Source organism: Oncorhynchus tshawytscha, linkage group LG28 (assembly GCF_018296145.1).
Source record: "Oncorhynchus tshawytscha isolate Ot180627B linkage group LG28, Otsh_v2.0, whole genome shotgun sequence".
NCBI lineage: Eukaryota > Metazoa > Chordata > Actinopteri > Salmoniformes > Salmonidae > Oncorhynchus > Oncorhynchus tshawytscha.
This window is the reverse complement of record NC_056456.1, coordinates 5,873,372-5,891,715: the sequence shown is the minus strand read 5'-3', so window position 1 is coordinate 5,891,715 and position 18,344 is coordinate 5,873,372. Positions and strand designations below refer to the sequence as shown.

General features: G+C 40.7%; 1 protein-coding gene across 5 annotated transcripts in view; it reads right to left on the bottom strand.

Moving 5' to 3' along the window:
• The window catches only part of LOC112226558 (rho GTPase-activating protein 12), a 139,300-nt gene that overhangs the window by 80,489 nt on the left and 40,467 nt on the right, over positions 1 to 18,344 (bottom strand). For all 5 annotated transcript variants that reach the window (XM_024390954.2, XM_024390952.2, XM_024390953.2 and 2 more), the window contains exon 2: positions 15,910 to 16,691. In XM_024390954.2, the coding sequence (XP_024246722.1) occupies positions 15,910 to 16,620 (711 nt within the window). In that variant the 5' untranslated portion in view covers positions 16,621 to 16,691. The remainder of the gene's footprint in view (positions 1 to 15,909; positions 16,692 to 18,344) is intronic.

Sequence of the window (18,344 nt, the reverse complement as noted above, 5' to 3'; positions counted from 1 at the left end):
TATGTTGACTGTGCCTTTAAACAGCTTGGAAAATTCCAGAAAATTATGTCATGGCTTTAGAAGCTTCTGATAGGCTAATTGACATCATTTGAGTCAATTGGAGGTGTACCTGTGGATGTATTTCAAGGCCTACCTTCAAACTCAGTGCCTCTTTGCTTAACGTCATGGGAAAACCAAAAGAAACCAGAAAAAATTGAAGACCGACAAATTTGGTTCATCCTTGGGAGCAATTTCCAAACGCCTGAAGGTACAACGTTCATCTGTACAAATAATAGTACGAAAGTATAAACCCCATGGGACCACGCAGCCGTCATACCGCTCAGGAAGGAGACGCGTTCTGTCTCCTAGAGATGAGCATACTTTGGTGTTAAAAGTTCAAATCAATCCCAGAACAACAGCAAAGGTCCTTGTGAAGGTACAAAAGTATCTATATCCACAGTAAAACGAATCCTATATCGACATAACCTTAAAGGCCACTCAGCAAGGAAGAAGCCACTGCTCCAAAACCGCCATAAAAAGCCAGACTACGGTTTGTAACTGCACATGGGGACAAAGATCGTACTTTTTAGAGAAATGTCCTCTGGTTTGATGAAACAAAAATAGAACTGTTTGACCATAATGATCCTCTTTAAATTTGGAGGAAAATGGGGGAGGCTTGCAAGCCGAAGAACACCATCCCAACCGGGAAGCATTGAGGTGGCAGCATCATCGTGTGGGGGTGCTTTGCTGCAGGAGGGACTGGTGCACTTCACAAAATAGATGGCATCATGAGGTAGGAAAATTATGTTGATGTATTGAAGAAACATCTCAAGACATCAGTCAGGAAGTTAAAGCTTGATTGCAAATGGGTCTTCCAAATGGATATTGACCCCAAGCATACTTCCAACGTTGTGGCAAAATGGCTTAACTTCTTCGATATAGGGGGCATTCTTTTAATTTTTGGATGAAAAACGTTCCTGTTTTAAACAAGATATTTTGTCACGAAAAGATGCTCGACTATGCATATAATTGACAGCTTTGGAAAGAAAACACTGACTTTTCCAAAACTGCAAAGATATTGTCTGTGAGTGCCACACAGAACTGATGTTACAGAAAAAAACCAGATAAAAATACAATCAGGAAGTGCCGCATTTTTTGAAACCGCCTCATGGCAATGACTCCTTATATGGCTGTGGAGAAGCTTAGGAGTCAGCTTACCTTTTCCACGTTTTCCCCAAGGTGTCTGCAGCATTGTAACGTATTTGTAGGCATATTATTGGAAAATTGACCCTAAGAGACTACATTTACCAGGTGGTCGCTTGGTGTCCTCCGTCGCAATTATTGCGTAATCTCCAGCTGCAGTATTTTTCCGTTTTCTTCGGATGAGAAGCCAGCTGCCACCACTGATAGATTATCGAATAGATATGTGAAAAACACCTTGAGGATTGATTCTAAACAACGTTTGCCATGTTTCTGTCGATATTATGGAGCTAATTTGGCAAAAAAGTTCGCCGTTGTAAGTGACTGCTTTTTCGTTTTTTTTCCTTAGCCAAACGTGATGAACAAAACAGAGCTATTTCTCTTACACAAATAATCTTTTTGGAAAAAATGAACATATGCTATCTAACTGAGAGTCTCGTCATTGAAAACATCCGAAGTTCTTCAAAGGTAAATTATTTTATTTGAATACTTTTCTTGTTTTTGTGAAAATGTTGCCTGCTGAATGCTAGGCTTAATGCTATGCTAGGCTATCAATACTCTTACACAAATGCTTGTGTAGCTGTGGTTAAAGCATATTTTGAAAATCTGAGATGACAGTGTTGTTAACAAAAGGCTAAGCTTGTGTTTCAATATATTTATTTCATTTCATTTACGATTTTCATGAATAGGAAATGTTGCGTTATGGTAATGAGCTTGAATGAGCTTAAACCATTTAAAGGCAATGCTACCAAATACTAATTGAGTGTATGTAAACTTCTGACCCACTGGGAATGTTATGAAAGTATGTGGAAAAATCACTCTACTATTATTCTGACATTTCACATTCTTAAAATAAAGTAGTGATCCTAACTGACCTAACCAGGGAGTTTTTACTATGATTAAATGTCAGGAATTGTGAAAAACTGAGTTTAAATGTTTTTGGCTAAGGTGTATGTAAACTTCCGACTTCAACTGTATATATTTTCGCTTCCTGATCTCTTAGAAATGGTAGCAAATTTGGTTGCAAATATCTGTAGCTTACTTTTAGCTGAAATTATTTCCACTAGTAGCTAGCTAATGTTATCAGGCTAGGTTAGGCTACTGCCTTAATCACTAATCGTCTTCAACACACACAAACATAAAAAAAACAATGCAAGTTTAATTGGCAGATTAATTTTGATTAATGTTTCACAATTGGATAATCACGTCAAAACACATATCACCACAGCTACCTAGGATAGTGGGAGTGAACTTCGGGGGAAGCGGGAATGGGGTGGGGGCAGGAACTGCAACAATGGCTATGAGCTGGGGGCATCGCCAGCGGTGTAGTAGCCGATCATGGGGGCCGGAGGGCGGCAGCCAATTTCCAAAATGCCGCCCCAAATTCTAGCTGACAGCTGCTAGATCCAAAATATGTATTTTGCAAAGATCACAAATAATTTTAATCTTAGCGACTTTTCAGGCAATACCCACACAACATTGTTCGCATATGAGAACCCCAAAAAGTTGTTTTGAGAAGTAATAAACTAATGTAAATCTGCTGAATAGTCCCAGTCGATATTAGACAGAAAGTCATGGCTGTGGGTAATAAAAACCTGTGGTTACCTAGGTTATCCAATTGACTCAACAAAATTGAAACTCTAAATTTCTCTTGTTGTCTGCTTGTTTTGGTCAATAATAAAACAACATTTAAGAAAGGTACATGTCTTAAGATAAAATTTCAACAATGCCTGCTCCCAAGTGTTGTCATTACTTCATAACCAAGAAAACTCGAGGCTGTAATCGCTCCCAAAGGTGCTTCAACAAAGTACTGAGTAAAGGGTCTGAATACTTATGTAAATAAGGAATCGTTTTTTTCAGTTGCAATACATTTGCAAAACATTCAAAAAACCTGGTTTCGCTTTGTCATTATGGGGTATTGTGTGTAGATTGCTGAGGAAAACATTTATGAAATAAATGTTATTATAAGACTAACGTATCAAAATGTGGAAAAAGTGAAGGGGTCTGAATACTTTCCGAATGCACTGTACATTGAACAGCAGCAGCTCTTCTCCATTTTTTGTTATTTCTGTATAACAAAAAATGTACAACAACGTTGGCTATTTTAGAATGGGATTCATTGGAAATATTTGTTTTCCTCAATTTGGGGGGTGGTTGAGGGGAATTCCTTCTTATGACGTGAATATCGACTCAGAGAATGGACAGAGATGGCGATGACCTTCCTGGATCCAAAAGTCATGTGCATCCGTGCGTGATGTCAGTGTACTAAAAGGGGCATATGGATAGAGCAACCGCAAACTCATTCTAGGGATGAGTTCAACACAGGTTTTTCAGAATCGTGAGTCCATGTCGCTATTTCATGATGAATCTAGAGAGATTTCCTGAATAAAGTGATGAATTCTAAGAAAATTGTAAGCTCCTCAGTCCTCTCCCTGCTGTGCAGTGAAATGGGATGCAAAAGAGGGAGAGACAGAGAGCGTGGCTGCCAAAGGAAAAGGACGAGGGACACACAGACTGTGTCCCAAATGGCACCATATCCCCTACATAGTGCACTACAGACCCCCTATGGGTCCTGGTCAAATATAGTGCACTATATAAGATTGGGTATCATTTAGGACACAGACACAGTGGTGGCAAACTAGGTCAGTTTATCCTCAAATATAGCAGATAAGAGAATTATCCCACTGTTGGGATACACACACACAGCGCTCTCGCTATGAGTAATTCCACAGTAAAGGAATTACGCTAAAACTGATTTTTCACTTTAAATGTATACCAAACAAAAACCATTGATTTCAAAGTTTAACAAACCATACAACTTTATACACAATGACTACTTTGAACAATTGACAGTTAAAACATTTTTTTCTACTAATAACTGCTCAGGCTTTTCGCGAGAGTTGAACTTGTATGTTGTCGTTGTCAGCCAAACAGCGCCATGGCAAACAAGTTAGGAGATCAATGTAAGATGGAATTAAATTGACAAAATTAAAAGGTAAATGAGAAAGATATAGGCTACAACAACCAAGCAGTTTTGATGGTTATTTTATTTCACGATGGTCTTCATCCACACAGTCAGTTACAGGGTTAATCAATTACCGTCACAGCCCTACATGAACAGAATGCATCAGTGATATGTATTTCCTGGCAGAATGATATAGGGCTGTCCCCGACAAAAAAAAAACAATCGATTGGTAACGTGTATTTCTCCATATAAAGACACATTCTTTGTGTTTTGATCAAATCAACTGCATGCACTGAGCTTGTCTGATGCTTTAAGCGAACTGTTTGATTAAATAATTAAGACACACAAATGACTAGAGGGAGTCCGACCGCAATTGATTTGATTTTGCTGGGCCTTGCTCAGACTTGCTGTGCTAAAATAAAAAATTTAAAAAACAGCGAGAGACTGTGTGACTAGCACCGTTGTCCCTCTCACCTCCCTGCAGTAACCACCACAGAACAACAGTGTGTCACAAGCTGTCCATGTTGCTGAAGCTGCAACATAATTACAGCCATTTTGACTGAAAAGTTGTTAATGAAATCCCTAATTTGTTTAGGAAAAACATTCCCTATTTCCTCAACCCTTCCTCTCTTTACATGACACATGTATGCAAAGAAGGAGCAAACACTAAATAAATGATAAGCGTACCAGAGAGTATGCAATTTCTGAAAAAGAATGGTTTAAACCTATTTATTGTTGACGCTACTTATTCAATGGTCGTTTTATTTTAAAACTAAAATGCTTGATTATATTTCTGATCATGAATGACTCTTATGCTGTGTGATTACATTAATATAACCATATACAATTTCAGTAGCAAATACCTGATGGACAGTGCCATTCCCACGGCCTCCACAATTGATCAGTCCACTCAGACCGGCACGGATCAGAAAGGTGTCTTGTATATCATGATGGTTATTATAAATTGTTTTGCTACTGTTCGACAAAAAAAATCTCAGTCAACCAACATCCTATTGACCAAACAATGGACCAGTCGACTAAATAGGGTCGAGCAGTAGCTTAAAATCATTGTTGTGGACTTAGAACATAGAAAAAAAATGCATTTAAAAAAAGTGTGATTTTGAGAGTGAAAAGCTGAAAAAACAAAATCCTGTAAAAACGAAAAAACTGAATCTAGCCCCCCAAAAAAATAGGGCTCTAATAGTCCAATATGTGAAAATAATCTCAATAAATAATTTTACCAATATATGACCCAATTCAGTCACGAAGTCACGACTTCACAGGAGAGCTGCTTGAACGTGTAAAATATTTATCAAAATGCGCTTTTTTTGGGAGGGGGGGGGGCAGAAATGCCTTCTCGAACATGTGAACTTTCCAGTGCCTTAATATAAAAAATGTGTATGCCATCTGTAAATACGAATAAAATTGTTACATTTGCAAGCCTAATTGGTTTAGCTACAAAAAGTGAGCAACCTTCCCGCTAGCCATGATTTGCTGAGATAATGAGTTGGCTGGACGTGATGAGAGACAAGTTTTTTATTGATCTGCCATACAGCACGCGTCTGTCTATTGGAGCTGATCAGAATGTCTAGGTAATCGTGTCAAACGCGGCTTTAAAAAAAATGTGTTGCATAGTAAAACTGCGTAAACCTAATGCCAAGTTAAAATGTACTGTTAGCTAGCTAACGTTAGCTGGCTGGCTCGCTAGCTAACGTTATGTGTATAATCTCCACTTTCTGGGGGAGCGAGTTTTGAAATCAGCGGAATTTGAGTATGATATCTAAGGAGATGGAGAAAACACCAGTCTGGATTACATTGTCAAACTAAGGGCAACCATGCATGGCATCAGCCAGGAGACCCGTCCAACCATGATGTATACTGGTTAGCTAGCTAGCTACCTTTTCATATATTACACGTTTCTAATTTTGACAGAAAGTGGTTTCATTTCAAGTGTACTGTTAGCTTGCCAACATTAGCTGGCTGGGTCGCTAGCTAACGTTAGGCTGGACATATGACATTTTTTACGTTGTGTATGATCTTATTCTTCGTATCTCAGACACATTTGCTTGACTAGTTATAGCTATAGCTATAGAACCTGGTTGGTTAGCAACCTGCAGATTCATGCAGGGTAGTAATGTCATAAGATTATGGTCTATTGATTAGCTAACTAATGTTAACTCACTTTTGTTCATCGCGCTGGTCCATACAATTTACCTTATTTTGGCACCCAAAAAACGTAATACTTTCAGATCAACTGTAATATCAATACCATTGTAAAGCACAATTTCTCCCCTTTCCAACAAAATCAATGACGAGACTTTCATGATGCCCATCGCCGCATGATTCAAGAAGGCAATGAGCTCCGTCGGGTCTTTAAAAAAAATGGCAGGTGGGGAAGCGAAACCTATTGCGTGATAGTGAAAGGGAGAGATATGTTGTGTGGGGAAACAGCTTTTTTCACCAGATCTGTCTAAATTGTCACCTTATCACCTCTAAAATGTAAATAAAACACTATAAAGGGTTTATATGTGTCATTCATCAGGACGAAACTGTAAAAAAAACTATTTGTGTAGAAAGTAAACATCTGTATCTCGAAGATGTCCACTGTGCTTAAGTCTGCGTAATGAAATAGTTGGGAAAAATGTCAACTTTGACCATTTCTGGTCTAGTGATCGATGACAAACGAGCTCGCAGCCTAGACTTACATGATTATAAAGAGGAGATTCTCCTGATTAAAATGGTGCCTGTGTAACAGTTTTGCTTCCGTCCCTCTCGCCCCTACCTGGGCTCGAACCAGGGACCCACTGCACATATCGACAACAGCCACCCTCGAAGCACCGTTACCCATCGCTTCACAAAAGCCGTGGCCCTTGCAGAGCAAGGGGAACAACTACTTCAAGGTCTCAGAGCGAGTGACGTCACCGATTGAAACGCTATTAGCACGCACCCCGCTAACTAGCTAGCCATTTCACACCGGTTACACATAGGCTTCATTAATACCATTCAGACTTGAAGTTGATACAACTATGATAGCTAGATATAGATTGGCATGAATATTAGTTCAGAACCTAACGTTTTAGGGTCCGTACACAGATGGGCTACATACTGTAGCTAGCTACACATCCAAAGGCATACAGTTATTTTGATCCTCCACTACACAATAAGCAAGTAAATAGTTAGCTATGTTACTTCAGCTGCATTGCAAGGCAAGTTTACACAATTGCACATTCAATTTGCAGTAAATGCTTTAGCTAGCTAGATTCTTTACATCCACTGTTTCACAAGACAACAGCCTGGTTTGCAGGTTCACTCAGGAGTCCCTAAAACATTAAACACAAATTACAAATTGATTCTTGTAACACTAGCTAGTTGGCTAAAGTTATCTAGTCAGATAATTTACGAAAATCGCTATTTAGCAAGTTAACTTTATAACAAAAAAATATGCACAAACGTCTCTACATTAACTAACATATTCCTCACATTTTTTGCTTGACTTGTTATAACTTACATTTGGTTCCACCGTAATATTTTGTCAGCCATCTTTGTTGAAGAATGCCACCAGGCACAGGTGGCTCACGCCAAAATTAGTCATTGGAACCACTCGATATGATTGGTTATATAAAAACCTTGGGACCCAAATGCATAATGAGTGCTCTAACCCCCCCCTTGTGGTGGTCTGGAGCAATGAAGCCGTGACGCTGAGTCCCGCAGTGCAAGCTCACAACTTTTAAAGGAGAAACCACTGTACCTATTTGAAGGTTTGTGTTGAATTTGAATCGTGTTTTTAGGGCGGCGCTAAAGTTATTTTCAGATGTAAACAGCGGCTTTTGAGAGTCCTGACGGCTTGCAGTGATGACCCAAAAAATGACAAGGTATCCACCTTGTCAACGCTGATACCGATTATTGGAGGACCAAAAAAGCCGATACCGATTAATCTGCCAATTTTTTTACATGTATTTGTAATAATGCCAATTACAACAATACTGAATTAACACTTATTTTATCTTAATATAATACATCAATAAAATCAATATAGCCTCAAATAAATAATGAAACATGTTAAATTTGGTTTAAATAATGCAAAAACAAAGTGTTGGAGAAGAAAGTAAAAGTGCAATATGTGCCATGTAAAAAACTAACGTTTAAGTTCCTTGCTCAGAACTTGAGAACATATGAAAGCTGGTGGTTCCTTTTAACATGAGTCTTCAATTTTCTCAGGTTTTTAGGTTGTAGTTATATAGGAATTATAGGACTATTTCTCGCTATACGATTTGTATTTCATATACCTTTGACTACTGGATGTTCTTATAGGCACTTTAGTATTGCCAGTGTAACAGTATAGCTTCCGTCCCTCTCCTCGCTCCTACCTGGGCTCGAACCAGAAACACATCGACAAGAGCCACACTCGAAGCAGCGTTACCCATGCAGAGCAAGGGGAACAACCACTCCAAGTCTCAGAGCGAGTGACGTTTGAAACGCTATTAGCGCGCACCCCACTAACTAGCTAGCCATTTCACATCGGTTACACCAGCCTAATCTCGGGAGTTGATAGGCTTGAAGTCATAAACAGCGCAATGCCTGAAGCATTGCGAAGAGCTGCTGGCAAACGCACGAAAGTGTTGTTTGAATAAATGCTTACAAGCCTGCTGGTGCCTACCATCGCTCAGTCAGACTGCTCTATCAAATCATAGACTTAATCATAACATAATAACACACAGAAATACGAGCCTTTGGTCATTAAAATGGTTGAATCCGGAAACTATCATTTCGAAAAACAAAACGTTTATTCTTTCTGTGAACTACAGAACCGTTCCGTATTTTATCTAATGGATGGCATCCCTAAGTCTAAATATTGCTGTTACATTGTACAACCTTCAATGTTATGTCATAATTATATACAATTCTGGCAAATTAATTACGGCCTTTGTTAGGAATAAATGGACTTCACACAGTTCGCTATGAGCCAGGCGGCCCAAACTGCTGCATATACCCTGGCTTGCACGGAACACAAGAGAAGTGACATACTTTTCTATGTAAGGCAATGTAAGGCAGGTGGTTAGAGCGTTGGACTAGTAACCGGAAGGTTGCAAAAACGAATCCCCGAGCTAACAAGGTAAAAATCTGTCGTTCTGCTCCTGAACAAGACAGTTAACCCACCGTTCCTAGGCCGTCATTGAAAATAAGAATGTGTTCTTAAACGGACTTGCCTAGTTAAATAAAGGTGTAAAATATATATATATATATATATATATATATATATATATATGTTAAATAAAAAATTTAAAAATGAATATAAAATAAAATAAACATAACATAAAACATAAAATATATGTTAAAACCTGTTGACGGGATAGGTTCCCTTTTGGGAACGACCCCTCCCACGTTCAGCTGGAACGGTGGCGCACAGAATGCAAAAATATTCTTAGAAATATTTAACCTCCACACATTAACAAGTCCAATAGCTCAAATGAAAGATAAACACCTTGTTCATCTAGCCAGCAAGTCAGATTTCTAAAATGTTTTACGGCGAAAACATAGCACATATTTATGTCAAACCACCACCAAAGACACAGCTAATTTGAATAGCCAAGTTGAACAAAATATGCAATCAACAACCGCAGGATTAAAAGAAAAATAATTCACTAACCTTTTGAAAATCTTCATCAGATGACAGTAATAGGACATGTTACACAGTACATTTATGTTTTTTTCAATAATATGCCATTTATATCCATAAATCTCTGTTTACAATGACGCCATGTTCAAAAAATGCTACTCAAATGTCCGGAGAAATGATGATAGCTCCGCCAGATAAAGTCAGATAACAAGCAATACACATCATAAACTTTGACTAAATATACATGTTCTACATATAGTTAGAAAGATACACTTCTTCTTAATGCAACCGCTGTGTTACATTTATTTTTAACGTTACAGAGTTCGTTCACTAGGCTATAATATGAGACGGCGCTCAGAAATTAGCATTATGTCTCCTCTATGTTTGAGTCCACAGAAACACAAAATTACCACATAAATATTCCCTTACCTTTGATGTTCTTCGATCAGAAGCCGTGGAAGGAGTCATACTTACCAAAAACTGCATTTGGTTTTCAAGTCTGTGTCTTTGGGTTATCAAACGCGACAAATTCCGGCTGAAATGCAGCCAAAATTCTAGTGGATGCGCATCAAAACTTCAAAATTACAAATTATATGTCGACTAAACTGGTCAAACTAAGTGCAGAATCAAGCTTTAGGATGTTCTAAACGTGCAAAACAATTATCAGCTCGAACAGATAAACTGACATCGTTTGGTGAAACCTGGAACAAAGAGAGCTCCAGACGCGACGCGCGCATGGAAGTGCATGTATTTTCGCGTGACCCAAAGGTTTTAGCCCGCCAAAGGGCGAGGGAGCGCGCGATTCTCACAATGAAACGCCCCATTGAAAGGAGACATCGCGCTGAAGAGATAGAAACTGTTCCCAGATCCGTAGCTGGTTGGGAAGGGTGGGGGCGATGACGTCAAAGTTGGCCCAACTTTTCTGATGACAAGAGAGAGTTTGGGAGAATGGCTGCCCTGAGAGTTCTGCTTTACATACAGACATAATTTGAACGGTTTTAGAAGCTTTAGAGTGTTTTCTATTCAATAATAATTATTATATGCATAAATTAGCAATTTTTGACAGATTTTTTTCCTGTTTACTATGGGCACGCAATTCCTCCAAAGGGGGCAGTATTCTGCCCTATCTTTAACTTAAGTAAAAAAATAAAAAATGGCAAATCGGTGTCCAAATATACAGATTACAGATTGTTTGAAAACTTGAAATCAGCCCTAATTAATCGACCATGCCGATTAATCAGTCAACCTCTAGTGGAGATGAGAGAACCTTCCAGAAGGACAACCATCTCTGCAGCACCACCAATCAGGCCTTTATGGTAGAGTGGCCAAAAGGAAGCCACTTCTCAGTAAAAGGCACATGACGGCCTGCTTGGAGTTTGCCAAAAGGTGTCTAAAGGACCAGGAGAAATAGGATTCTGTGGTTTGAAGAAACTAAGATTTAACTCTTTGGCCTGAATGCCAAGCGTCACGTTTGGAGCAAATCTGGCACCAAACCCTACGGTGAAGCATGGTGGTGGCAGCATCATGCTGTGGGGATGTTTTTCAGCGGAAGGGACTGGGAGACTAGTCAGGATCGAGGGAAAGATGAACAGAGAAAAGTACAGAGAGATACTTGATGAAAACCTACTCCAGAGCGCTCAGGACCTCAGACTGGGGTGAAGGTTCACCTTCCAACAGAACAACGACCCTAAGCACACAGCCAAGACAACGCAGGAGTGGCTTCGGGACAAGTCTCTGAATGTCCTTGAGTGGCCCAGCCAGAGCCCTTACCTGAACCCGATCGAACATCTCTGGAGAGACCTGAAAATAGCTGTGAAGCAGCGCTCCCCATCCAACTTGACAGAGCTTGAGAGGATCTGCAGAGAAGAAACTACCCAAATACAGGTGTGCCAAGCTGTGCCAGGCTGTAATCACTTCCAAAGGTGCTTCAACAAAGTACTGAGTAAAGGGTCTAACTACTTATGTGAATGTGATTTTTCATTTTTACCTAAAAACCTGTTTTTGCTTTGTCATTATGGGGTATTATACAGTATGTAGATTGATGAGGGGAATAAGGCTGTACCATAACACTTTCCGAATGCACTGTATATGACTAGAATTAGTAGAATAAGGCCTTCGCTTCTCTACACGAAGATTGAATGGTTATGGGTCTGAATAGATAACTGCTATAGCCTACCACCATCTGAATGGTTATGGGTCTGAATTAATAACTGCTGTAGCCTACCACCATCTGATTGGTTATGGGTCTGAATTAATAACTGCTATAGCCTACCACCATCTGAATGGTTATGGGTCTGAATTAATAACTGCTATAGCCTACCGCCATCTGAATGGTTATGGGTCTGAATTAATAACTGCTGTAGCCTACCACCATCTGAATGGTTATGGGTCTGAATTAATAACTGCTATAGCCTACCACCATCTGAATGGTTATGGGTCTGAATTAATAACTGCTGTAGCCTACCACCATCTGATTGGTTATGGGTCTGAATTAATAACTGCTATAGCCTACCACCATCTGAATGGTTATGGGTCTGAATTAATAACTGCTATAGCCTACCGCCATCTGAATGGTTATGGGTCTGAATTAATAACTGCTGTAACCTACCACCATCTGAATGGTTATGGGTCTGAATTAATAACTGCTGTAGCCTACCACCATCTGAATGGTTATGGGTCTGAATTAATAACTGCTATAGCCTACCACCATCTGAATGGTTATGGGTCTGAATTAATAACTGCTGTAGCCTACCACCATCTGATTGGTTATGGGTCTGAATTAATAACTGCTATAGCCTACCACCATCTGAATGGTTATGGGTCTGAATAAATAACTGCTATAGCCTACCGCCATTGTGCGTTCACTCTTCTTTCAAACTACCAGTGAATTCTATTGGCTATATTTAACATTCAGCAAACAAGACCTTGCGTCCCTCTTTGAATAGTCTATTGGTATAAGAAATGCTATAAAAAATATATTGTAAGTCAACCAAGCTGTTCTAGTCTAGCTTTTCCTGCATGGGACTCCAAGAACTTAGGAGCATTTTTTAAGAAGAGGCTATTGGAGCACAGGTGCTTGCATATTGCAGAAGAGATAGGCTATACGTTAGAAGCTTACTATGCATAACCCATCATGAATTAGATAAATATAAGGCTAATACTGCATTGGCTTTATTACCTGAAAGAGGTAGGCTTGGACATCTAAATATAAGGCGATATATCAATATAGAACAGGATGATCTATTTTGTATCCAATTTGAATGGAGTTAATGGAGAGAGAAAAATACTGCAAGAGAATGCTTGTGCGTGCACCGATTCAAAGCAATGATACTCAAGTGACAGGCTATTTTTTTTAAACTCTGCAGCTGCAATAAAAATTGTTTTAAAATCTTTACAATTAAAAAACAAGGTGAGCCCCGAAAGACAGATGGATAAATTAGACATGCATTCAGTCTTTATATTAGTCGTTGCTGCAGCAAATGTTGGCCTACTGGTCACAAAAAAAAAGTTACCATATTGAGACTATAGATCTACATGTGAACTGCACTCCATATTGAAATGGGTCTGTCCCCACCCTGAGCGTTGAGAAGCCAGATTTAGACATTGCATATAATTTAACAGTTCCATTTCACACCATGTTATTCATATTAATAATTTATTATAATTTACCAATTTCTCACATTTATTTATTCCGGGAAAAGGGAGTGGCTTTGGGTTGTAAATCCCAGGAAATCTTGGTAACCGGGTTCCCACCTTCAACCCTAATGTGGACCCCAGAAAAAGTAGCCGCTGCTTGTGCAGTAGCGAATGGGGAACCTAATAAATTAAAGAAAACATATTGTGCTCTAAACTAAGATGACTTAATAGGTAATGATGGCAAAGCTCAGACCAACTACCAGTATACATCCCATTTAGGCCTACTCTATCAATTCCTTCAAAAAATGAATATTGTATAAAGCTACCTAAAAGAACAAGAGCTCTACCTCAATACCACCACACTGACATTTTCAACCTGTCCCTGACCGAGTCAGTAATACCCACGTTTCAAGCAGACCACCATAGTCCCTGTGACCAAGAATGCGAGGCAAAAAACACTGAAACATGCATGAGAGCACCAGCTGTTCTGGAAGACTGTGTGATCACGCTCTCCGCAGCCGATATGAGTAAGACCTTTAAACAGGTCAACATTCACAAGAACCAGGGCAAAACAGATTAACAGGACGTGTACTGCGAGCATGCACTGACCAACTGGCAAGTGTCTTCACTGACATTTTCAACATCTCCCTGTCTGAGTTTGTAATACAAACATGTTTTAAGCAGACCACCATAGTGCCTGTGGCCAAGAACACTAAGGTAACCTGCGTAAATGATAATGGCCCCGTAGCACTCACCTCGGTAGCTATGAAGTGCTTTGAAAGGCTGGTCATGGCTCACATCAACACCATCATCCCGGAAACCCTAGACCCACTCCAATTCGCACACCGCCCAACAGATCCACAGATGACGCAATCTCAACACTGCCCTTTCCCAATTGGACAAAAGGAACACCTATGTGAGAATACTGTTTACAGCTCATCATTCAACACCATAGTGCCCACAAAGCTAAGGACGCTGGGACTAAACATTTCCTTCTGCAACTGGATCCTGGACTTCCTGACAGCCACCACCAGGTGGTAAGGGTAGGAAACAACACATCTTCTATGCTGATCCTCAACACCAGGGCCCCTCAGGGGTGAGTGCTTAGTCCCCTCCTGTACTCACTGTTCACCCACAACTGCATGGCCAAGCACAACTCCTACACCAAGTTTGTAGACATAACAAAAGTGGTAGGTCTGTTCACCGGCAACGATGAGAGCCTATAAGGAGGAGGTCAGAGACCTGGCAGTGTGGTGGCCTGTCCTCTCCCTCAATATGAGCAAGACAAAGGAGATGATCATGGACTACAGGGAAAGGAGGGCCCACATTAACATTGACGATGCTGTAGTGGAGCGTGTCTAGAGTTTAAAGTTCCTTGGTGTCTTCATCACCAACAAACTATCATGGTCCAAACACACCAAGACAGTCATGAAGAGGGCACGACAACACCTTTTCCCCCTCAGGAGACTGACAAAAATATTGGCATGGGTCTCCATGTACTCAAATAATTATACAGCTGCACCATCGAGAGCATCCTGACAGGTTGCATCACCACCTAGTATGGCAACTGCTCGGCATCTGACCATAAAGCACTAGAGGGCTTTATGGTCCAATACATCACTGGGGCCAAGCTTCCTGCAATCCAGGACCTATATACTTGGCGGGTTCAGAGGAAGGACCCAAAAATAAAAATAAAAACTCCAGTCATCCAAGTCATAGACTGTTCTCTCTGCTACTGTATGTTAAGTGGTACCGGAGCGCCAAGTCTAGATCCAAAAGGCTCATTAACAGCTTCTACCCCCAAGCTATAAGACTGCTGAACAATGAATCAAAAGGCCACCAAGACTACTTACAATGACCCCCCCACCTCCCCCTTTGTTTTTACACTGCTGCTTCTCGCTGTTTATTATCTATTCATAGTCACTTTACCCCAAACTACATGTACCAACTACCTCAACTAACCTGTACTCCCGCACATCGACTCCGTACCACATCGACTCCGTACCACCTGTATATGGGGCGGCAGGGTAGCCTAGTGGTTAGAGCGTTGGACTAGTAACCGGAAGGTTGCAAGTTCAAATCCCCAAGCTGACAAGGTACAAATATGTCGTTCTGCCCCCGAACAGGCAGTTAACCCACTGTTCCTAGGCCGTCATTGAAAATAAGAATTTGTTCTTAACTCACTTGCCTAGTTAAATAAAGGTCAAATTTAAAAAAAATAAAACAAATATAGCCTCGTTATTGTTATTTAATTGTGTTACTTTTTATTTTTTACTTTCGTTTATTTAGTCAATATTTTTTTACTCTATTTCTTGAAGTGCATTGTTGGTTAAGGGAGTAAGCATTTCACGGTAAGGTTTACACCTTCGGTGCATGTGACAAATAACATTTGATTTGGTGAAAAGCAAGAAAACATTTCATACAGTCAGCTTTGCAGAAGTAAAAACCCCATAATGAAAATCACCAGCTTCCATCTAAAACTTTAGAGAAATTAAGATATTTCCATTCTTACCTGCAGGTGCTCAGTAGAGCTGCTGCTCAGCTCGTCTCCAGACTCCGAGTCGTTGCGTCTCTCCGAACCCTCTGAGTCACAGTGCCCCGGGGGCATCTCCACATTCAGGGGCACCCTGCGGAGCTCAGGGGAAGTGGCATCGGCACGGGGCAGCGTATTACATCCTCGTCCAGCAGCATGGCTGTGAGGGTGGGTGTGGTTGTTCTTTATAATGTCTGCCAGGGCCCTGTCATGGTTTGTGAGGCTGCCAGGGTCTCTACCAGGATTCTGGTTGGCATCCCTGTCCCTGCGCTGGCTCGGAGGGGTGAGGGCAGCCCCCGACGATGAGGAGGGGGAGGGTGACGAGGGAGAGGGCCGGCTGAAACTGGTCAAGTTCAGGTTCTCATTAGAGACACTTGCCTTGACCAAGACCGAGTTCCCCCCGCTCCCCCCACCGTGAATCCCCAGGTGCAGAGGCTTGGGAGGGGGCATGAGGGCCTTGCGGACCTCTCTGACATACTGCGCCGGTATGTAAAATGCCTTGGTCCCCTCCTCTTTCTTGACTTGCCACCAGTCCTCGTTGGTCTTCTTCACCAGCATGTAGCACTCTCCCTGGCGGATGGAGATCTGGCGCTCCTTGGCCTTGTACTCATAATCATACTCCACCTCAATGTACACCTGGCCTGGGGCAATGGGCAGCTCACACCCACGCCCCTCTCGATCTGAAGCCATGACCGTGAAAATGCTGTCTGAACCTTACCACCGCAGGGACACAGCCTGGCTCTGCATGTCCCACTGTGTAACTGGGGAGGAGGAGGAAACAGGGGAGAGAGATTAGGCCTATGTTATGGTAACATTAGTACACATACAGACAAGGGTTGCAAAATGCTGTTAAAACATTCCTGGAATCAGGAGGGAAATCAGCAAGAGATCTGGAATCGTCTAACGCCAAGATTTCTGGTCTTGCATCCTTCGTTTAGACAGACACACACAATATAGAATGGATGGATGGGATGAGGGAGCATGAACTGAAGACTTTCCCCAAGTCTATGTAAACGCAGTAAGAGTTGTGCTCCTAGCCTAAGAAGCTGCCTGAGAGGTAGATATGATTACACAAACACACAGCGTGAGGGACTGGGACTCAGGAGCATAGCCTGAAGAGAAGACTGATTCAGTAACCCCATACACAAGGATCTATGGTGTAGTACATTGAGAGTTGTGCTGCTCCTAGCCTGAGTGGTAGATAAGATCAGAGCAGTGACATTCAAAGTCGGGGCTGCAACCCCCCTAGTGGGGTCGCCGGGGAACTACAATGGGGTTGCCAAAAATTAAAAATACATTTGAACAAAAACTTTTAAAAAGTACAGATTATTGTATGGGACAATTATCATAATTTTGTTTTGTTTTATTGAGTACATTTATTTATTGGTTTCTTTTCAGTTTGATAACTGATGAACATTTTATGAATTGAAGGATATTAATTTTGTCCCCGCTGAAAAAGTTTGTATACCTCTGGATTAGAGGCTGTGAGCAGGGCTCTAAATGCAACCAAAAAGGTTGCATATGCTCTCATATTTTTCTGTGCAACCTGGAATTCTAATTTTTGGGAACACCAGAACACCTAGAAAATCGCCTAGATAACAATTGTTACTAATGATCAGTCTGCGCTTTACCGCAACCCCCGAGTGCAGAGTACCCTCTCTCCCACTCCTGCTTGCATCCAGTTGCCGGGCCACACACACACCAAACCCGTCACTCAAGCAGCCAGCAGATAGTTCCTCCATTCTCTCAGCATGCTGTCAAATCATTCACAACAGATTCTTCTTAAACAAGAAAGATGCTGCTTTCCACATTGCTTCTAAATATGAATCCAGATGTTGCTATTCTAGGCTGTTATTAGTTTGTGTTTCTTGCACTCTGCAAAACACTGAAGGAAGCTGCCATTTGCCTAACAATGCTAATCACTAACACTAATCACTAATTGGATAGTTGGCTAGCTAAATACCATTTTGCTAAATGCACTAGCTAGTAGTGCTGGGGTGGGGGGTTGATTGTTCCATATTGCAATATTATATCTATACTTTGACTACAAGAATCGATGTGTAAAAATTATACAAATTATAAAAGTTTGGACACACTCATTCCAGGGTTTTTCTTTATTTTTACTATTTTCTACATTGTAGGATAATAGTGAAGACAACACTATTAAACAACACATGGAATCATGTAGTAACCAAAAAGTGTTAAACAAGTCAAAATACATTTTATACTTGAGATTCTTGAAAGTAGCCACCCTTTGCCTTGATGACAGCTTTGCACACTCTCAACCAGCTTAATGAGGTAGTCACCTGGAATGAATTTCAATTAACAGGTATGCCTTGTTAAAAGTTAATTTGTGAAATTTCTTTCCTTAATGCGTTTGAGCCAATCAGTTGTGTTGTTACAAGGTAGGAGTG